Below are 23,522 nucleotides of genomic sequence, written 5' to 3'. Positions count from 1 at the left end.
AGACACCTGAGCAGCCCCGTTGAGTGGAGTCTGCGGTCTGACTCGTACCCAGCTTCTGCCTCAGCAATTACTGCCCAGGCTCCCACTCAAGAGCCACAGTCCACGTATAAACATCCATCACAAATGCTTTTACAAAATGTCTTCCATTTTTCTATTTTCAATAAAATTTAAATTGCACGTTGTCTGCATTGTGACAGAGTGCAGTTTTTTTCCCAGTTACTGAACCCAAGACTATTACTGTAAATCTCTGATAGAGCTGAATTTGCATTGAATATTTTTACTGGGTGCTTTTTATGGCTAATAGTCCAGCTTGCCCGGGAAACACAGCGAGCCAATGTCCAGCTGTTAAAAACCTTTCTGTTGCCAAATGAAAATCAAACTGATGGCTGCAAAATTACTGCTGATCCAACAAACAACTGAGCTGAGGAATCTGTGTCAGTGTTTGAGTCAGTCGTTGAATGTTTGTTGAATATTTCACTGGTGCACATAATTAAATGGCTCACATCAGAAATGGAGCGTAATTAAAAAAAACGAAACTAACAGACGGTTTTAATTCAGACGTGAAGCACATGAATGAAAATGCACACTACTCATGTGGCAAATAGTCCCTTTAAACCAGCAAATCATAGTTTCCGTTTGACTGTAGTCAGGGGAACTGGTTTCTCTCCAGCTGCATTGAGTCCTTCCTGTAGTTGTGGCGCAATTTGACAATGGTTTCCTTTGCTAGACACCACCACAAGATATTTGTCTACTGCCTCTCGAGCTTCTTGGTCTTCTCTTTTAAATGTGTCTGGGTTATATATATACTTTTACATTTGTCTGGAAACCCAAGATTTGTATTATTTTCATATTAAATAAATAAATGATCTTTATATATGCATCTTTGAGATTCTTGATTCATGACTTCCATAAATCCAGAAAGAAGTGTTACGACAGGCTAGTATACTTGTTACTGAGAGACACAAGTAAAGTACCGTGTCCAACGGTCGGCTCATAATTCATATTTCCCAGGCTTTTCTTTCTTTCACTTGAAAACGTTACTTTTTTTTTTGTTACACAAACAGCTTTATAAAAGATGACCTTTGAAGGGCTCATAAGGTTGCAGAGCTTGCTATCGAGTCGTATAATGAAATGAAACACAACGGGGTTTTTGGATAAAATGAGTGTTTATACAGAAGTTTTGACCTTTTCACGAAGGTAAGCTTAATTCTGCCTTGAGTGCTTTCATTTAGCCTGCAGTTACTCTCATCACCACTAGGGAAATCCCCTCTTCCTCTTACCACATCTCAGAGATTTTCTTGGGCTCTTTTCTCTTCGGTTATATTGTATAGGTAGACCTTATAGGCCCAAATTGTTTGTGGAATTCCCCCCAATTGTATAAGTCAGAGGCGACCAACCCTGTTCCTGGAGGCCTACCATCCTGTAGGTTTTCATTTCAACCATAATTTGGCGCACCTGACTCTACTGATTAGTAGCTGAACAAGATATCTAGCTGTTGAATGGGGTGTCCTTTGTTGGCGTTGGAGTGAAAACCTACAGGACGATAGATCTCCAGGAACAGGGTTGGTTACTGCTGGTATGAGTAGAGCTCATTCATAGGCCTAAATTATTTTGTGAAGGCTTTAATGAAATCCATCAAACAATATATAAAGAATTTTAAATCTGTATAATTTATTTTTGGTGTAAGGAAATTGCAACTTTTTTGTCCAACTCTGTGTTTAAGTAGAAGAAAGATTATTAAGTGTTTTTATTTTTTTCTTCATTTTTTTGTAGTTTTTACAGAACTGACAGTATAAAGTTGTCTATAACTAGACAAAGGAGAACACCATTCTCAGCTTCAGTCTGAAAAAAACTGCTTATCTTTCCATGACCATATCCCACCAGCTTGTGTTCTCTCTCCTAAAACTTGTCTCTTTACTGGAAAGACACCTGTCACATTTGTATGGGTGTCTCAGTGGGATATATTAGACATTTTGATAATGCACTGACATATAGGCCTACAGCATGTGCTTCAAAAACAAAGCAGCCAGCACTCTTGCATGTGGCTTTTACATGTTTGCTGGCTGGGTGGCTATTTTGAACATTTGATTGACAGAACGCATTCACTGGTGTCCTCTACCTTCAGAAAGGATAACAAGATGGGAGTGTAACTGCCTGTTGTGTGAATGGCATGTTTTCCGCTGTGAAGTTTATTTTTGTATGAGAGACCCACAACATTATTTAAGACTATTTTTAATGCTTATCTTGTTTGTTCAAAATGTAAACAAGCTTTATTTTCCAGTTTCTCCAAACATGTCATTGATCGCTGAGTAACATGCCCTGTCAGGTCTTTAATGGGCCGGGAGCTAGTCATTATTTTCTGTTAATAGTCGTGCTTGTACTCTTTTTTGGTTTACAGTTTGGTTGTTTAAGTGGAGGCTTAACACAGAATATTGACTATATTGAGGATATTGATGTTCTTGTGTAAGTGCCTGGAACTATTTTAAACTGTGTTACATTCCTTTAGATTTTGAGCTTTTCTGCTTCAATTAAGTCGCTAAAAACTTGATGCTGACCTGACTCCAGTTTGACCAACATTCTGCTCCTACAAATTCATAACTGTCACTGTGAAACACTCATATTCCATGCATTTTCTAACAGACTTCCTGGACCCTCTTTCCCTCTCTAAACATCCACAAGATCGTAATACATATTCTGATCTTCAATATATATGGGGTTACTTTCACTGTATATGTTCATAGAATACACTTCCCAGCACGCATTACATTTTACATTACAGGCATTTGGCAGACGCTTTTATCCAGAGCGACGTACAACAAAGTGTATAACCATAACCAGGAACAAGTATGATGCATGCTTAACAAAACAAAAAATGGTAAATCCCAGCATTCATTTATGTGAAGAAGTCCACAGCTTAATGGAGGATGATTAATAAAACAGTTTCAGGCCGTGAGCACTATAAGGGGCAGCATTGATTGATGGCTGTCAGTAAGGTCCTTCAGAATGTCACATATGATTGATAGACATTTCAGTGATGAGTAGGGAGCATGGCTTAGAAATCCAATTGGACATTCCAGATTTCGAGTCAGGTATGTATATCTGTGTGTGTGTGTGTGTGTGTGTGTGTAATTTTAAAATAATCAAAATCAAGAGCACTCAAATTAAATTCACAAAGGACAAAGGAAATCATTAAAAACCTTCTCATTGAGCATTAAAAGCATTAAAAGATGTGTTTTGGCTTCCTCTGGAATAAATTGAAGGTTGCGTAGCTTAATCATTTGTCTTCTTGCATTTAAAGCATCCATTAAATTAAAAGATAACAATGTGTGTACTTTCTTTTTTTTTCTCCCCCAAACAGTAATATATTTACCATTTCAGTAAAGTAAGACATTAAAAAAACACAATAGCCAGAGGCCTCACAGTGCTTGCTTGCAAGAGTGAGATCCAAAATCCACAACCAGAGACAGAGGAGTCGCCAAATGCAGTGCACTTAAAGTACCCAGAGAACAAAGGAGACCAGCTCTGAGCGTTTCCCCATCACAACTCTGACTGATTATTTCCTGTATCTGCAACATGAATAAACACACCCTGCAACCGCAACGTGAACAGCAGTAGCCTTTTTTCCCATTTTATACACAGTGCCCTTGACTGTGTGCAGTACAAACACGTCTATTCACTGGATATCACAAAGTACATTTTCACCGAATCGCTTTGTGCTCAAAAGTCCTCAGATGCTCTTTCGTGTTCGGAAGGGTCAATTTGTTCAGGCACTTTACAGCTGATAAATGCGGTTCTGCTTGCAAATGGAATTTAGTTTCTGTTTAAGTAGTTGGCAAACAGATAGCAAGAATGAGGTATCAAACTTACAATTTCAAAGTATGAAATTATATATAAATTATTGGTGCAAAAACGTACCTAAAATATTTTCTGTTTTGTTGTGTGATTGTGTGATTTGATTCATACCGTAAAATAAAATGTAGGGTACAAGATAATTCATGTGGCCAAATAAATGACCAACGACCAAAATGAACAACTTAGTAGCAACCTGTTTCTGTCTATCAGCTAATTATGATCTGTATGTATTCTGTAAAAGGATTGTTTTAAAATATTTACTTGGGTTTTTAACAAATTAATGTCATGGGATTACAGTATGATCAAATCCTTAAACGCATAACCAAAGTAAATTAAATGCTTCATCTGGCATCATTGAATATCATAATACTGTATAACAAAACATATTATATGATGCAGCTAGTAAGATCCTGATTATTCTTTAGCTGTCTTTTGCCAAATTATTGTTTTCCAATGTCATTGTGAATCTAAGGCATGAGACATTTCGGGGATAATTATTTCCATTCAATTTGATTATACTGTTAAACACTGGATTCACTGATAGAATAGAAACTCCGTCATTACGCTCCATCTTTAGACGAGCTGTCAGATTCCTCTCCTGTTTGTAACTCTTCCTGTGGGAGACGTTGTGAGCCTTAAACACCGCTAGGACTGTTGCTTTTGGATGGGGAGCCGTTTTATGGCTACACTGCTAATGTTTTACAAAGCTACAGTCGTACGGTTGCGATGATTACTTTACAGCCCTTGATAACCGCGTGACCCCCCACCCTCTCCGTAATGATAGTGAGCTTTTATCAGTGTTTTCTCAGGCCTTCGTGTTTGTCTTCCGCTACCACGGCAACGGTCCCGTCAGTAAACGCGACAGAGCGTTGGACAATTAAAGGGAGCGGTTGATGAGTCTCGCGCGCGCGCCTGCGATACGCCTTGGGTCCACCGCTGGGCTGCGGCGCAAGCTTTTTATCTCGCCCGTATATCGGGCCGTTGGCCAATAGGCAGCATCCTCAGGATGAAACACGTTATTTGTTGAGAGAGAAAACAAACTCAACCATCCCCCAACAGTACCACACACTCGCGCGCGCACGCATATACATGCTTTTGCATACATTTACACATGCACACACAGACACCCACGCACACACTTTCCTCATCAAGCCTTGAATAAACATGTTCCTCACAATATGGGCTACTGAATATTTAGTCACGTCATGCCATCCAGTTACAAATATGCACTAAAAGAATATGTGTTGCTTTAAAACAGCGAATCAGTTTATGATTTGATTTTCTTTTTTTAATGTCCCCCCTTTGTATTTCAACTGAGTTCTGAAGAGAGAAACAGAAGGTAAAGCACTAAAACTTAACTATTATAATGCAATAAAACAGGAAGTGCTGAGACAGGATATTCCCTGCTACTGCAACGGTCTCCGCCACCGTAAATTTACATTTCATTTCGCCGGCTTCTCGTTCATTGCCAATATGCCAGCGGTCCAATATTTTCTCTGAGTCAAGATGGGCCAGGCTCGGGGCGAGACTGACAGAATCCCATTTATTCACAGACCAAGGAAAACATGACCTACGAAAAAAAAAAACCAAGTCAACTGTGCTGAGTGTGAATCATGTGTGAAGCAAATTAAAGTTTTATTTTACCTGCTGGTTTTATTGAGGCGAGAGATCTCTTTCCCTCTGACAACTTATGTAGTGATGAATTTTACTCTGACCATGAACAGTCGCCTCATAAAAGTGCCTTTAAAAAAAAAAGAAACACTACAGAAGGAATGCGAAATACATTTAAGAGTTGCCCTGGTCAATTAGCTATTCGACTGAAATGTGCCTTCAAGCACTTTCTTAATATAGATGAGTACTTTAAAGAGGAATTTAATTTCTTCTGCCAGCCCATGAAGTTTGTCCTTTTGGAATCATATTTAGAGTGTGTGCCATTTGTCTTTAATTAAACTGAAAAACATGCTCAGAAAATCTGAACAAAAGTCTGTTCTGCTCTCCAGCGGTGTACAATCTCCAATTAATTGTTTTGAGTGGAGTCACGGATTTAGTGATTACTTGTTCCAGTCAGTTCAGACAATTGAAAGGCCAAACTTTCAAAACAAGTTGTATTCTTTTGACCGGGCATTCAACTCCAGAATTCCTTCAGTCCAAGGTACTTTCTTAATTACCTAGCATTATTCCAAAAGGGCTGTGATGTCACCGTCTAATAGAACCCAGAGAGGTGCTCCACCAATCATGAAGCATGTTGATAACAACCAATAGAACAGTATCAGCAGTAGTTTGTAGATTCTTCCTGGCTACTTCCTGGCAATTCCAACAGGGATTGCAAAAAGTATAGTGGAAAAAGTCAATCGCCAATCACGGTCTTCAGTGTTATATTGGTTCTTACCAACATACTCTGCGATTGGTGGAGCTGCTCTGCTTTGTATGAGTAAGGGGATGTCTAATAGGTTCTGGCTGACGGCAGGAGGTTTGAGAGCTTTGCTATGTGTAGATGCTAAGCCTTCGACCACAGACCTTGATTACCATTCGTAACGGGCCAACTAAGCAGAACAGCGAAGGCCAATAATGACCCACAGAGAAATGTCTTTGTGATTCAGACGGCGTTGACTATTTGCTAAATATATCGAATATCTGAGCAGAAATCCTCAGAGCTGGAAATGACGGTGAGCAGTGATTGCTTGCGTCAGCCCAAAGGGACGTCCCAATCCACAAAAGTAGCTTTGAGACAACCGGCAGTTGTTCACACCTCATAAATTTAAAGGTTACAACCTTTAGAAACGTACAGTACAGCGTTGACATTTCTCGAGTTGTCAATTTATCCGGCAGTCTATTTACTGAGTAAGTTCAGGTGAGGTCTTTGGTCAAGGGCACACCTCACCTGGGAATGGAACCAGCAACCTTCTGGGGATTGGCTGAGCTCTGCCACACTGTAACTGCCACGCACAAATCTCATTAAATATTTTAAAACATGTTTCCCCCCCGCCAATTTGGAATACCAGGTCATGCTCACACCACAACGGTCATCACAACCTCTGTGGTCGGGTCGGGACAGTGCAGACGAGCGTGCGCTCACACGCCCTCCTCCGAAACACAATGGCTGCCGCCGCTCATCACCACACCCGCCCCGCGGTCTGCACGTCGGGCTGGCGCAGGCGTGAGTCTGAGGAAGACTCTTCACGTGCCGCTCAACACTTAAACTTGCAGGCACCCTGTCGGCCAGCAGGGGGCGCTATCACGTCGGCCGACTGAAACCCTCCAACCCCTGCGTGATGCTAGAGTCAGCTGTGTGTTTCCCCGAGGGGCTGTGAGCCGCAGTCGGTGCCAGACTGTGGGGCCCACCATCGGCAGACTGGAACAAATTACCCAGCAGCCCTTGCATCTTGAACATGCTCCTAGTGCATTGCAGAATGCATGCTCTCCCATGTTAGCGTGCTCAACTGTGTCAAAGTACAAGCTGCTAAACGTGTGCAGTAACTGGAACCGGCGGTCATGCGCCCGAGTTGGCTTCGTCTGATTGGCTCGTGTGCAGATGAGTGAGGAAACAAAGCAGGTCCTCAAAACCTTGATGTCATGCTGGAGCTGCTCAGTCACGCTGACAACATCTGTTATGCCTGCACAGATAACAGATCACTTATAAATACGACAGAAAAACACAAATTCCATCTAATTGTCCTGTCAGAACCCATCAAAACTGGCACGGTGGCCACATCTATAATTAAAATCCCCTTTCAATGCCTTGGAAGAAATAATTGACTTATAAATAAAAGACTGATTTTGTGATAATCGTAGACTCTGATGTTCATAGATAAATGTTTTAAAAAGATTAACAACGTTCCTAATTCTCTCAGTGATGAACCCTCAAAAGTCCAATTGGGCATTGTTCCAACCTCTGAAACCGAAAACCCAGTGTTAGGAGCAATTATCTACTTTACACATCTCTGCACTTGCTTTATAGGATCAAGTTCAGCACAGCCCTGTGATCTTAAATCTTCTGTCTGCGTAATCTAACGTACAATTATGTTATACGTATTCTCAGTCTTAGTTGGAAATAATGTGAATTAACAACAACAACAACACAAAAAAAAACATATTCTTCCAATAAACTATTTAAATCTTCTTCTACACCTCCGCAAACGACTTATTTGCCTCACGTAATCAGCGGCCTATTTATAATCTGCGGGCAGAATCGGCTCCCCAGAAAGTATTTTTCAAAAGACGTTTCAGCGCGCGGCAGCCACAGATCTGCTTCCTGTACGGAGTGTAACGCAATTGCCGCGGCGCGTGGTTTCATCGCCGAGTTTGGAACGGACCGATTCAATGCGCTCTCTTCGTTTTCTTTTTAAAAGGAGAGCAGGTCGGTCTGCCCTTCTTCTGAATCATGTTTAGGATTTTGCATGACATTAATTCACAGGTGGCTATGGGTGTAAATGGATTATCATTTGAAAACTTCTCTTGACAAGATTTATTTATTTATTTTTTAAGTGTGGCAATCTATGGATGAACCCGACGACATGATCAGTAGAAAAAGCAACTGTTGTCCATCTGTTTTTAAGCATTCCGTACAGGCTTGCAGAGCATATTCCGGTCTCTATACTCCCTTTCATTTCAGCCTGCCTGACATATGAGATGTGCTTTCTGTTTTTACTACGCTGCTCTCCATCATTTCTCTTTAAAATTGTATTATTATATGTCTTCAGAGATACGGGGGACTGTGTTGTATTTCAGTTGTCCAGTAAAATCAATCTACTAATCCCTGGATTGCTTAAGGTCAGTGGAATCGCAACCTTCTGGCAAGTGGCAGGACATTTTGTCCAAAAACGTGGTATCCCCCAAGCCAGAATGCTCAAACTTGGCCTCAAGTGGATCTTTTGCTCAGACAGCGATCCAAAACATACCACAAAATCAACCCTGAAGCACCTTCAGGGATGAAGGTTTTGGAGTGGCCGTCACAGACCCAAGACTTGAACGTTATTGAAAATCTGTAAGGGGGACATCTCAGACACCAAGTGCATGCAAGGAAACCAAATAATATTTGAGCTGGTAGAGTTGTTGAGCTAGCAGAGTTCTGCAAAAAAAAAAAAAGAAAGGCTGGGAAAGAATCCAACATCAAAAAACAGCAGGACTTAACTGGCCACAGGAAGTGAGCCAATTTGAGACGCTGTTGTAGATCAGCCAAAGGCGGTGTTACTACTGTTAGTACAAACTGACACGGCGCTCAAACTTTTCCATGCGCCACGTTCACTTCAAGTTTTATCATTTCACATCTGCAGTAAACGCAAATGGGTAGTAAGCACGCATTAAAATTCACCTTGTGTACCATGTTGCGGCCTGGTCAGCTTCAGTTCACTTAGAAATTCATTGTCACCATACAATTGTCTTTGACCAGAGATGACCACATCTTCATGGTGTACATGGGTAAGGGTGGCATAGTGGTGCAGTGGGTAGCACTGTTGCTTCACAACAAGAAGGTCCAGCACCCGCAGCGACCCTGCCCAGGATAAGTGGGTATAGATAATGGATGGAAGGATGTACATGGGTAATCATGTGGCACTTTAGTCCATGGAGGCCTTAATATTAATGATTCAGACGTAGTCGTATTACAGCTTGTGGTCTTCGTGTGTGGAAACCGCTAATTGTGTTTTGACAGCTGCCGGCTGTCCACCACCATCGCGAGCGTGAATCTGTTCTGGGGCATCCCCGTGACTCTGTCCCCATGGGCCTCCAGTGGCCCCAGGTGGGGGTCTCAGGTGCAGAGGTGGGTAACCCGGCTTCAAAGAGTAAAAAGACTGACCATGTATTTGCTCCACCACCATGCACTAAACCAGCTGATTCTAATTAGCACAACTCTTCACCATGGTAGGAGAAATAATTATTGTAATCAGCTGGTTTAGTGCATGTTGGTGGCGCAAATACATGGTCAGTCTTTTTACTCTTTGAAGCCGGGTTACCCCACCTCTGCTCAGGTGGACCTGGAGGACTTCAAGCAGAATTCCGGGGGGGACGTGGGGAGATATTTGGAGAACTGGAATGGGCCTGCAGTGATATACTGTACATGACTGTGTCTCACACAGCAAATATAAGGAGAAATAAATTGTGGGAAATACATACATAACTCACAGCTATAGCATCTGGACAAAAAATACTTTACGGTCAAGCACAGCACTCTGTCCTCACAGTACTTTAGTGCGGTAATATATAATTCGGTTCTAAAGTCTTGTGATACAAATACGTTTATCAAATGTAACAGGCTCCCCATTGGAATTTCAGAAGTGGAGAAACTGTACTGACTGATTGAGATTACATACAGAGTACAAGTGCTTCTACTGTCCAAAGTATTTCAGAAATTTTGCTATAGTGTCCTACCCTGGGTTCCATCTGACTCCTATAATCGCTCCTTTGCGAGGAATGTCTACCCGATCTGCTGACACTTTATAATAGTTAAGTTTATTTAAAAAAACAAAAGAAAAAACAGGCTGAAATATGTTCTGTGCCAAAGGGAAAATTGATTGTTCCCCCCCAAAGTATTTTTTAAATTTCAGTTTTTTCTGAGGGAGCATTTCACTTGAAATAGCCTTTCTAATCTAGCATTTAATCAGCAGGAGTGTACGAAGAGACTGGCTCGGGAGGCTAGCAGGGGTGTAACGATGCAACTTGATCACGCTACGGTACCGTAGTGATACTCTGACCAACGATACGATGCGACTTCTCTTCATTAACAATACTGTGATACCATGCGATTAGCTGCGATGTGAATGTGACCATTAGATTTGACAGATTCTCCCCACTCCAGCCCACCGGCACTCAAGAGGGATCACTGAAATAACAGTGTAACTTTCAAAGTTTACTAGTGTGTTTATTAACTTCATTGCCTCAGTCCGCCTAAATAAAAGTTTTTCATGTGAATTAATGAATTAATTAATCCATTCATCCATCTCACATAGATGCAGTTGAATGATGACATTTGCATCTCGATGCATTGACGTTTCAGTATACACCTATTAATTAGTTCTTTGGTCCTTTTTGTCCATCTTCCGATCCTTATTTCAGACAAAGTTTAATGTATGGGCCGTGTGATGCCAAATAAAAGAACACACTGAAATAATAAAGGTACAAAAAGGATTATGTGAAACTTCAATAAAAACAAAAATGTATTGATAATTTATCAATTATGCAATAAAAATGAATATGTTTGAGAGAGACGTGAAATAGCTGATTGGATTACACAACGGTCATCCTTAAAACCATTCTGGATTCTTACAGCATAACTGAATGATGTACAGCATACAATGCGATTTTTTAAAAAATGTGTTTGTTCAGTTTGTTTTTTATAAGACCATACTATGTTTCACAGGGGGAGAAAAAGCATTCCGTTCTACTAATCTATGGCTGGCCCCAGTGCATCATGGATATTTCATTACCAATTAGAAATCTATTTGTAAAAACCCATAATGATCCAGGAGAAAATGAAAAACCTCGATTTTATTTCTTTTTACCAAAGTGTCAGCGATAATGAAGACTTTTCAGCACGTGGGCCTGTCCAACGAGGTGTCAGTCACAGCTACGCAGTTTGATGTTTGATTTAGCATCTTATGCTGGGAAACTGTACTGAACATGGATTCTAGTGATGGGTACCACGACCCCCCCCCCCCCCCCCCCCCCCAAAATGATATCAATGATAAACACGGGCTTTTAAAAGGAGGCAAGGGGGCTAGCATTTAAGGATTGTGCATGATGCACCAGAAGCCGATTGCAGAGGGGCGTGTCTTCGCAGAATCACTTTGGAGAGGACGTCAAAAGAGTTGCCAAAGAAAGTCAGCCAAAGTCTATCAGTGCAACCGCAATTAAATGACGTCAGCTTCCCCATTGACTCCTCGCTTTTTATTTATTTATTTATTTATTTATTTGATATGCCCCCCCCCCAGAATTGTGCTCGCTGGTAGCTCTCAGAAAATCCTTCTGGCGCAAGCCCTTCTAAATCCCAAAAAATATGAATGCCCGGTACGACTCACCCAAAATTTTTATATGGAGCTTCTTTATGACTAATAGCTGCACCAATCTATTAAACGACTGGGTTGCTGCAATAAATCACTTTTGGATTATGCTGCATGAGCCCCGTAAACCAAACAATTGGAAGTCTGCGCACACTAAAATGCCTATTTAGCTTGCATCACACACGGTAGGCTATGAGGTATGCTGTAGTCCGTTGCCAAGAAAAATATTTGGGCAAGTTTTCATATTCGACCTGCGTTAAATAGGCTATTTGGCAACACGTAAAAAACATAAAATTGGCTGCGTTGTGTATCTGTGTGTCCAATATTTTAATTTAGACAACTAGCTACAGGGAGTGAGAGAACAAAAATGTAAACTTTACGAACACCATCATTTAACAACTTAATGGAGGATTGCCAGTTGTATTATTGTGCAATAATCCGACTAGGCTACTTCTCTTTTTAAATTATGTTGCAAGTGTCTGTCTACGCCCTGAGGAATAGGTGAGGTTAGCTTGCTCGCTGAAATAAGAGCCATGACGTAGGCTACGTTACCGTTTTACCATTTCAAGGCTTTTAACCCGTTAGCCGAGGTCATGCCCAAGGCTAGCAATTACATGCACGGACATCAAGGATTAATCAACACACAGTAACAGTCAGGACAGGCTTAGTGATTTTATTATGCGTCGTGACTCGTGTTCTCTTTTTTTCCCGCTGTCATCCAAGTAAATTCAGCCTGCGCAGCCTCCTCCTCCTCCTCCTCCTCCTTCAACCCCCTTCAGTGCCACTACAACCGGCGACAAGAGCCCGCAGTTATAAACCGCCCCCAGCCAACCTGTTAAATCAGATACTTCTGTCCATCACCGGCGCAGAATCTGTTTTTTCCCTAAAAGAAATGCGTGTTATATCGCAACGCCACACCGAATTCAGCTAGCCCACGAAAAGGCGTTAACCGTTTGAAATGTACGCAGGGGAGTTGGATTGACAGTTGGTCTGTCCGTACGCGTGCAGGGAAAGGCTTCCTGGACCGAAAACAAGAAGTTTACACCACCAATCGACGAGGTCGACCTCGGGAGAAGGCGGATCTCTGTGCGCTGTAAAGATAGGTTGCGCTCAGTGTTGGAGACAGAAATTTAGACAGTTGGAACTGTAAATCTTGGAAGAAGACGTTGGTCCGTAGAAATCTGTATCGCTACTACTTAGTACCTTCCAAGACGCTGGCTGAAAGACGTCGGTGAGATAACGGCGGCTTCCCACTCAGGGAACGGTAAAAGTTTGGCGCACAAGGACTTCAGCGGATCGCTTGCAGCTGCAGCTCATATTTGATTGAATCACCACGCTTGGAAATGTCTGAAAATAAGCCGAATGATGATGACCCGAAGTTGTCAACGACGGACAGGATGGTGAAATGTAAGTTGTATTCTAGTCGGCTACATTGCACGGCTAGTATGAACGATTCGTTTATAACATTGAATGCTGTCAAGTTTCCAGTCACGACTGCTGTAGCCACAGTTAATAGCTAGCTGGCAATGCATTCGAGTGCAGTCTGAAGAAAAACGGATTGCATCGTAAAAAGGGTGTAGCTGGTAATATTGACATTTGTCGGAAGTAAATGTTGGCTACTTGGCTGAGTATCGCCCGTGGAGTTTGAGGCGTTGTTAAAATAGTGATTTTGGGTTTCGTGGTGGTTTTGGTTACCTGTTTTTTCATTAGCGTTCATCGTAGGCTACTGTGTTAAGCACAATTGTTTCGAACGGTCTCCGTCTTGGCGTGCATTGCGCGCCGTCTGATGGTTTTTGAGTTGGACTACTTCCTACGTTTGCCTGCGAGCATTTTGGCCAAGTGTTGCTGCAGCCTAGCCCCCTCCGTAAATGCATCTTTTCGTGGGGTTATATTGTCGCCACCGTGGATAACCTGAGCATGTTGCATGACTAAATCCATATGCCAGCGTTTTCTCTTACGAGCGGCGTTCATGATCGAAGTTTCTTTCGACTGTAGCTACATTGATCGTGTGGGCTGGGCTGATAACTTACGAAGTTATCCCAAGGCAGACTGAATATCATACAAACATAATGGGCTGTGCTATTAGCCTATGTACTGTCTTTCTAGTGGAAGAGACTAGTCTTAAATATTTCGGCATAATCCGTGATTATTGCCTTAATTTGATGCCTTTATTTCTTAATACGCAAGGCATGTAGGCTAGCAATTCGATATATTGATGTTTGCTTTTAGCGACGTGCGAGAAGCTTAAAAGCTTGTTTGACGGCTACGATGACATTTCTCCGCATCTGTTCTCTTTGCCCGTAGGCTATACATTGCTAGAAGTATTGGCTGTATATACAGCGCAGCCTAGTACTCTACCTTAATGTACTGCGGCTGCTGCAACAGAAGCACTCTACAAGACGCCTGTAGAATTATGACTTGTCGTTAAATCTGTTGGATCAAAGGTGTTGTGTTGTGGGTCTGAGTAATAACCAGATCTGCAGATGTCTGACGTTTTAAAATCCATCTTAAATCCACAGATCTTCCCCGGTGCGTTTGTGTGGTTTATCGTTCCTTTGTGTTGCGTGACTGCCGCATTATCAGACTTTGCAAAACTGAATTGGGATTCTTTGACCGCGCCGACTCCTCACTCCGCAGCTGTAGCTGCCGTGCCCATATTCGACCCGTGTAAATAATAGTTTATTTTGTTTTCTTTCTTTGGTTAGTTTTTTATTAAGTCACACAACTTTTAGGCTATGAAGAAAATTCAATGCTTTGTTATTTATTTCAGGGCCACGAGAACTGTATATGGGCTACTTAGCTTTGCAATTATAAGCAAAATTGTTTCCATCTGCTAATACACGCAGTATGGGGGTAGCGAGAATAGCGAAAAGAGATCAGGAGAACGAGTCCCCAAATTACTGGTTTATAAAGAGGCCTCGTTTAAGGCACTGCACAGGGTCATACTTGTGGGATCAAATTTTATTGCAGAGTCAATTCTTATGAAGATCGTCTTGGAATAGTTTCCTGTATATTTAGCATCTTATTTTGATGCAAATATGTATATATACTAAAAAACGTAGGCATGTTGGAAAGGTACTTTGTCATGTGTTAAAAAAAAAACTGTCTTATTTATTCTGAGAGACTCTAGGTTTATCCGTCTCTCAGTTATTCTGGTGGATGTTTACTTTGTAAGCTACAGCCAAAGTGTCTGACCTGGATTTGAACCAGCAACCTCCTGGTCATAATTTTCTGTTATCCAACTGCTGCCTCCCCATGTTGCCTTTCTGGGGAAGCCCCTGTGTGGGGGTGTGTGGACCCCCCCCCCCCCCCCACACACACACACACACACCCCACTCCCCATTCCTGACGGATGGCAGAGTCGTTTTTAGACTGGAGTGTTAAGTAACATGCATACTTCCCTACAGTTTTTTGTGGCTGCCTACAGCAAATCTCTTTACCTCTCTCTCTCTCTCTCTGTACATCTCCCACGGTCTCTCTCTCTGCTCTCTAGCTCTTTAACTCTCAATACCTCTCTTTACCACTCCATCTACATTTGTCCCTCCCCCTCTCTCGCACTCTCTCTCCCCCTCTCTCCCTCAGTCTGTCCCTCTCTTCCTCTCTCTTACACTGTTTCTCCTTTTTTCTCTCTTCCCTCTCTCTCTCCTCTCCTCTCTGTGTGTACCCTACTGCCGTGTGCCCTCGGGGTTTGGGGGTGGGCCTCCCTCAGCGCTGGAGTGTCCCTCCTGCAGCATGTCTTGGATAACTGCCCCCAGCTCTACAAACTGCCAAAATGGGGTCCGCGCGTTGCCACTGGTTCCACGCCCAGCGGCGGTTGCAGTCCCACATAATGCACCACGCTGTGTTTGCAGGCTCCCCCTGCAGTCCTCATAGACAATGGATCATTCCCACCCACCACCTGCTAATCCCCCCCACACACCTGCTAATCCCCCCACACACACTGCTAATCCCCCCACACACACCTGCTAATCCCCCACCACACACCTGCTAATCCCCCCCACACACACCTGCTAATCCCCCCCACACACACCCTGCTAATCCCCCCCACACACACCTGCTAATCCCCCCACACACACCTGCTAATCCCCCCCCACACACACACCTGCTAATCCCCCCCACACACACCTGCTAATCCCCCCCCACACACCTGCTAATCCCCCCCACACACACTGCTAATCCCCCACACACACCTGCTAATCCCCCCCCACACACACCTGCTAATCCCCCCCCCACACACACCTGCTAATCCCCCACACACACCTGCTAATCCCCCCACACACCCTGCTAATCCCCCCCACACACCTGCTAATCCCCCCCCCACACACCTGCTAATCCCCACCACACCTGCTAATCACCCCACCACCTGCTAATCCCACCCCACACACCTGCTAATCCCCCCCACACACACCTGCTAATCCCCCCACACACCTCTACCCCCCCACACACCTGCTAATCCCCCCCACACACCTGCTAATCCTCCCCACACACACCTGCAATCCCCCCCACACCTGCTCATCTTCCCCACACACCTTGCTACATCCCCCCCACACACACCCCCCACACCTGCTCATCTTCCACACACACCTGCTAATTCCCCACACACACACCTGCACGGCAAGATCTCGCCAGTGGCTGTCAATCACCCCCCCTCCCTCGTGGGGTTCATGATGTGATTAGCCTGCCCCTCATCCCATCCTGCCCCCAGTCAATAAGAAACTTACTGGTACCTAATAACTGTGACCCCCCCCCTCCAAATCCAACACCTGAGGGGGAGGGGCGGGGGGGGACGATGTCTGTTGCAACACGTGGAATAGGGTCTTAAAGAAGGTCAGCTGCATTATGCTGTGTAGACTGCAATTTAATTGGTTTTGCATGCAGCAGTTTTTCAGTGATCATGTTACTAAGTGGATTGCTGCAGTCTGTGATTCTCAAAAGACTGAGATGGGGAAAGTCCTAATACGGCAGTGCGTATAAATCTATAATTTTGGTTTTCTGCTTTCATTTAAAAACAAAAAAATAAAAGTATGGGGTGGTTAACCACTTGGTCGTTTTTCTAGGAAAATTTTGAGCTCTTTTCAGGAAAAACGGAACGGAAAAAAGCGGGAATTAATGGAAAGAATGGAGGACAGGGTCGGTCTCCCAGACGAGGAGAGAGGGGGGTTGGGGAAAAGCTCCCTGAAGTTGAATGTTTTTTCCCCACTCGCGTTTGGCTGCGACTGGCTTGGTGTCGCGCCAGGACCGAAGTGCCTTGTTCCGCTGACGGATGGCGGAGTTCGTAATGCCACTGTTTGTTTGTTCATCCCCGTCCTATGCTTTCTCTCCTGACCACCCTAACACTGAAGGGATGGGAACCGCCGTCTTCAGCCCCTTTTAAGGTGTGAGGTCACAAGTATGATGTGACTGGAATGTTCTTGACTGAACATTCTGATGCTGATGTCACAATTAATATAAAAATGATTTCAAATGATTCATATTTGCAACTGAATACATTTGAGGCCTTGTAAATGCTTGAAACGCATGAATGTGTAGTCTGTGGAAGGGTGCCTCCATCGCAAGTGATGCCAGCGAATCAGAATGTAGCAGAACCATGGAAACGGGCCAGACGTGCCGCGGTGGCTCTCTGGATGAAGTGGCGTCCAGCGAGCTCTGATGCGCGGAGGCCTGGAGGTTAAGGTTCGCTGCTGACGCAGTGAGTTTCCCTGGGACTCACAGTAATGATGCAGTAATGGGCTGCTGGTGAAGGGAAACGTTTCCACGGTGTAGCCCACAGGATGCCATTGGTCTTGGCTGCAGTGTCTCACTTGTGATTGGCTGCTTAAACGAGCTTTTTATCAGGCCTGCGGGCTCAGGGCATAGTTCCTGATGCTGTCCACACTGGAAGCGTACATCTCAACGCGCTCCGTTTTCGCACCAGTGAATTAAGCCGTATTATTATTGGCATTAAAAGGGTCGGGCTCACTTAACGGCATCCCCCCCCCCCCAAAGATATTAGTCAGATTAGTTTTGAGGTCTGGAGGGTTTTCCTGTAGATTAAGCTGAAATTGTTGTTAGTATGACTTCAAATTTGACAAACTGATCACTCCTGATGGAAACGCCCAAAGTCACGTTGGAAAATTACTTCTGTGATGCGTGATGCAACAGGTGGAAGAGAAACGGCTCTGCTGTTATACTTCAGGTTGAAAAGAGGACAGAAACGGGCAGCATTGAAATATTTGATTCTGAATCGAAGGACATTTTCTGTGACTCAGACATAGTCGCTAGCGGTGGTGGGGGGGGGGGGCGGGGGGGGGTGTTTTGGACCTTTGTCTCCCTTGGCCTATATTTCCAGATCCATCTTTAGCTCTGGTCCGTCCTCTTCGTTTTGTGGTGTATCTGTTTATTTGTGGCTCTGGAGTACGCCAAGTGTTCCACCCAGGGCGCAGCGGGGGTGGGGGGCGGGTGAGGGGGGCACTTTAGGGCAGAAGGGGCAGTAGGGCTCTACCTCTACATGCGCCCTTTTCCAGCCTACGAGGGGAATTGAACGCAGGTGCGGAGGTTTCGTTTTCCGTGGCTAGCGGTTAGCTTCCCTCCGACTCCGCGAAGACGTTTATAAAGTCGCGCCCCGCCCCGCCCCGCCCCCTCCCTCTGTGACGTACCTCTGAAACGGGCATTGGGCGTGTTGCGTCTTCGTCGGGATTAGTCGGGGGATTAGTCGGGGGATTAGTCTTTGTTTCGGGCTGTAGGGCAGAGAGCCAGCTAAAGCTGTGAACTCGGGAAGATTACGTCGCGTTTAACGGGATGAAGGTGGCGGGGGGGGAGTGGGGCGGGGGCGGGGGGCGGGGGGGGGGGGGGGGGCAGTATATTTGACTGCACTATGCCTGGGGCGTGCTCCACGGTCTCTCTGTTTATGTAGTTTTAGCCTGGTTTGGCTACTCTGAGCGCTTGTACCTTCCATCAGAAGGCCTTGCTGTCTGTCAAAGTGTGCAGTCTGTCACCATAATACACTCTCTCACTGGAGAGTAGGCTTGGCCCTCTGTTTACACTGCTGCTGACTGACAAGTCAGACTGGCTTTTAAAATACATAAATAAATAACACAGCAAGTACATAACAGAACATAGCCCTACACGCTTTTGTTTTGTTGGTGTCTTTGAGTTTGTTTAGTCGCACACACACACACACACACACACACACACACACACAGTCGCTGGTGTTTGTGGGAGTTCAGGAGAGGGCGTTGTGTTGAACGTGGCATGGCTGTGAGCTCCATTAGTGTCACGTAGCTCACGGTGCTGTTTTACATCATACTCATTTTGAATGTTGTCCTGTTTGCTGGTGTATTTACACAGAGCCCTGACAGGCAGCGCTGATCCTCTGATACTGTTGCCGTGTTACTGTGAAACGCTTGAGTCACCGGCTTGTGTTCATCAGCTGGTTTGGACGGGGAAAGAGAAGCAGGCTGGATTCCTTCAGTAGCGCTGGCATTCAGAGATCAGATCTTGTGAAGGACCAGTGTTCAGCTGTGTTATATCACCCACTGCGGTGACACACTTAAATAACACACTCCAGAAACACTCTTAAATAACACTCTTAAATAACACTCTTAAATAACGCACTACAGTAACGCACGTCAATAACACACTGCAGTAACACACTTCAATAACTTTATTCATTCACACGTGTCTGTGCAGTATATATTTGTAAAACTAATTTTGATTGGCTGTGGTTCAGGCTGGTGTCGTAAATGTGTGGAGGCATTTTTCTCAAGCAGTGACCAAGTTTCAGAGCACGATGGCCAGCTTAATGAAGAACACAGTCAAGATGGTGACAGATTTTATTTTTTGCCCTGGGGTTATATTTAGAGAACATTCTGGAACCTTAACTGTCTGACTTGCTGAGACAGAAATTGTCCCGACTCCCGATTATTCTATCATTATTGGTTCCTTCACATCCGTGGGTTGTCCAGACAAAAACTAAACAAATAAAATGAATAAAATCCTTTAAAACTGAATTGCAGTTTTATGATTTACGGTTTTGAGCATATTTTGCCTGTATTTTCAAAACAGGCTTTAATGACAAACAACAGATTTAATACCCTGATAATAACTTAATGAGGTATTAACAGACGTTACTGTGTGCTTGCAGTAATCCACTGACACCCCCATATTTATCAGCTGTTTTTCTACTTCTTGCAGTTGAAAGACTTGCAATAGAATCTGCAGTAACAAAAGAGCTGCGTTTGAACAGATGGAGGCCCCTGTTTCACCTGTTCTTTGTGAAAATATAGACTAAATTCCTCCTAAAAACATGCAGAACACTCACTCAAACATGTTTTGGCTAGTTATCATTCATCAGGAGTCTGACCAACATGAATTTTCTGGTGTTGTTGACTGTTAGTTGGAATGTCCTGGAGCTGGAATGCCTTCCGGCTGGAATGCTCTGGTGTCAGAATCTTCTGGGTTTGAATGTCCTGGTGTCAGAATGCCCTGGTGTTTGGAATTCCCTGGTGTTGGAATGCCGTGGTGTTGGAATTCCCTGGGGTTGGAATGCCCTGGTGTTGGAATGCCCTGATGTTGGAATGCCCTGGTGTTTGGAATTCCCTGGGGTTGGAATGCCCTGGGGTTGGTTCTTTGTACCTGTGAGCTCAGTCTGTACACAACGCGGGGAGTCTTTGTGTTTCATGCAGTACGCACACTTGCATGCAAGCGCACACACACGCACACATACACACACTACGCGACACACAAACGCAGCGCACCACTGCAACGCGCGACCACACACATGCCAGCGCACGCGCACACACACACACACTTACACATTCACTCAGGCACACACACACATACACGAGCACACGCACATGCACAGGCATGCACACACGTGTGTACACACATAGGCACACGCACACGCACCACCTGCTTTAACCTCCAAAGTGACGACAGTTGTTGAATGTGTACACATGCACACACCCACATGTAGATAAACACACAGGTACATGCATGCCTATGAAAACGCGCATCGATGGGCGTACAGATAACACACACCCGTACAGCAGTGGAATGCACTGCAGTGTGCCCTTATGTGGATATTTATCACGCTGCAGTGTGAGACGGTTCAGTGTCTGAATGTGCCTGTCATTTGTACATTGGCCCATGTATTGTGAAGCGTTTCAGGATACAGACAGTAGTTTTATTTCAGTGTATGTCCCATTTTACTCCTTTTCTGTAAGGGCACTTTTGCTGAGTTTGCAGTCTATAAAGCCAGTCCCAGTGGGGTGCTTTTCCACAGAGATGACCTGCTATACCGCACCAGTCGACACAACTAGCCTGCTATACCGTACCAGTCGACACAACTAGCCTGCTATACCGTACCAGTCGACACAACTAGCCTGCTATACCATACGCGTCAAAACCACTGACCTGCTATACCATACACGTCAAAACCACTGACCTGCTATTCTGCTGGCAAATGCAAAACCGGAAGCCCAGCACTGTCAATCGACGATCAACATGTACTTGACGACGGAAGGCCTTCGATCTGGGTATTTATGGTTGTTGGTTTGTGGAACGCTGGCGTGCATCGGCCCCTCGGCTGGCCGTCGCTCGATCGGCGTGCGTGGTGCAGGGGACGCAGGACGAGTCTTTCCCGCGGAATCGCAGGTGCGTGCCGAGACCTGACAGCAGCGGCCGGGCCGCGGGAGGCCGTGAGGTTAACCGCTGGGTTCCTTTTTTCTCTCTCCTTCTTTCAAAGGTCGCCAGGCGAACTAGGCCTGCTGCCATCCTCCGTGCCCCACGACTGCGTCGCGGCAAGGGGAATTAGGGAAAATCCCGCCTCTGTTTGGCGGTAATTAGGGAGTTTGGTCGTGGCCTGAAAGGGAGGGGGAGGGGGAGGGGAGGGATTGTTCCTGGCGGAGGCTGTAATTCCAATTTGGCGGTATTGTCTGGTGTCACTTGTTGATGTGAAAACAGCTCCGTGATGCCCTCTCACATGCTGAGGCTCCTTCTCCTCTCTCCCTCTCTCCTCTCTCACTGCCTTCCTCTCCCTCCTCTCTCTCTGCTCTCTCTCTCTCCCTCTCTCACTGAGGCGCTCTCTCTCTCTCCCTCTCTCACTGAGCTCTCTCCTCTACACAGCTCTCCTCACAGGCTTCTCTCTCAGGCTACTAGCTTACCTATCCTTCAATGAGGTTCCTGTCCAGCTGTACTGAGGCGTTATTCCTTCCTGAGTTCTGTGAAGCTTGGCTAGTTGGTAAGTGCTGGCGTGTGAGTCCGTGGTCTCGGATTCTGGAAAGTTCCCTGTTGGTAAAGCTGTTGGCAGCTGTGACTTGGAATTATTATTATTATTATTATTATTATTATTATTATTATTAGTAGTAGTAGTAGTAGCAGTAGCAGTAGTAGTAGCAGTAGCATTAGTTTTTATTATTAGTAATAATGTATTTATTATTGTATATCATTTTTAATTGCATGGCTTGTTTTATTTACATCATTTCAACCACTCACTACGCTCCCTTGTGTTTTAACCGGTCTGTTTTTAAAAATACAGACAAGCTGAAACACAAGTGAGGCTAGTGAGCGGTTGAAATGACGCAAGTAAAACAAGTCTTTCAGGTCCTCAAAACCTGAGATAAAATAGCCTAAGTGATGAATGAAGTTTTTTCATTATTATTGTAGTTTGTTTTTGTTGGTGCCAGCTCTGGGGGGCGGGGGGGGAGGGGGGTACTCACACACGTGTGTGACATCATCACAGGTCTCCTGCGAGGCTCATTTGAACAGGTCCCTTAGGGGCCCGGGCTCCACTCTGTACCAAACCTGCAGGGATCTCATTCTGCAGTCCTGGGGGGCCACAGTGTCTGCAGGTTTAACTCCAGTCCTGGAGGGGCCGCAGTGCCTGCAGGTTCAACTCCAGTCCTGGAGGGCCGCAGCGCCTGCAGGTTCAACTCCAGTCCTGGAGGGCCACAGTGTCTGCAGGTTTAACTCCAGTCCTGGAGGGCCGCAGCGTCTGCAGGTTTAACTCCAGTCCTGGAGGGCCGCAGCTTCTGCAGGTTCAACTCCAGTCCTGGAGGGCTGCAACTTCTGCAGGTTTAACTCCAGTCCTGGAGGGCCGCAGCGTCTGCAGGTTTAACTCCAGTCCTGGAGGGCCGCAGCGTGTGCAGGTTTAACTCCAGTCCTGGAGGGGCCGCAGTGGCTGCGGGTTCAACTCCAGTCCTGGAGGGGTCACAGCAGCAGTGGATTTTTTTTCATGACAATTTTCTCTTACTTGCTGAGATATTTTTGGATGTCTCCATCCCGCAGTCCTGCCCTTTTGACATCATTCGCGGCCCTGTGGAGGGCCTGTGAGTCATGTCGCCATGGCGGCCAGGTTACCAGGTAACAGGGTCCGGTTGTTTTGGCAGAATTGGTGACTCTGAAAAGCCCTGGACGGACTGCGCTCCGGCGGGGAAGCGCTCTCCCTCCCTGCCCTGCTTCAGAGAGGAAGGAGAGAGTGTGTCTGTTTCAGAGAGGAAGGAGAGAGTGTCTGTTTCAGAGAGGAAGGAGAGAGTGTGTCTGTTTCAGAGAGGAAGGAGAGAGTGTCTGTTTCAGAGAGGAAGGAGAGAGTGTGTCTGTTTCAGAGAGGAAGGAGAGAGTGTCTGTTTCAGAGAGGAAGGAGAGAGAGTTCCTGTTTCAGAGAGGAAGGAGAGTGTTCCTGTTTCAGAGAGGAAGGAG

General features: G+C 45.0%; 1 protein-coding gene across 4 annotated transcripts in view; it reads left to right on the top strand.

The window, feature by feature from the left end:
• The window catches only part of LOC135255866 (protein phosphatase 3 catalytic subunit alpha-like), a 143,821-nt gene that overhangs the window by 50,149 nt on the left and 70,150 nt on the right, over positions 1-23,522 (top strand). Inside the window, exon 1 of one of the 4 annotated variants that reach the window (XR_010330301.1) lies at positions 12,656-13,253. The exons of 1 other annotated variant lie outside the window; for it this stretch is intronic. Coding sequence is in view for 2 of the 3 variants with exons in the window: in XM_064337600.1 (XP_064193670.1) it covers positions 13,190-13,253 (64 nt within the window). In the remaining variant the exon portion in view is untranslated. Of the gene's footprint in view, positions 1-12,655; positions 13,254-23,522 lie in introns of those variants that run through there. 2 more of the 4 variants (XM_064337600.1, XM_064337602.1) reach the window with 2 other exon arrangements.

The sequence above is a fragment of the Anguilla rostrata genome, chromosome 5 (genome assembly GCF_018555375.3).
Source record: "Anguilla rostrata isolate EN2019 chromosome 5, ASM1855537v3, whole genome shotgun sequence".
Lineage (NCBI taxonomy): Eukaryota > Metazoa > Chordata > Actinopteri > Anguilliformes > Anguillidae > Anguilla > Anguilla rostrata.
Note: the sequence above shows the minus strand (reverse complement) of the source record. Positions and strands in the feature narration are given on the sequence as shown.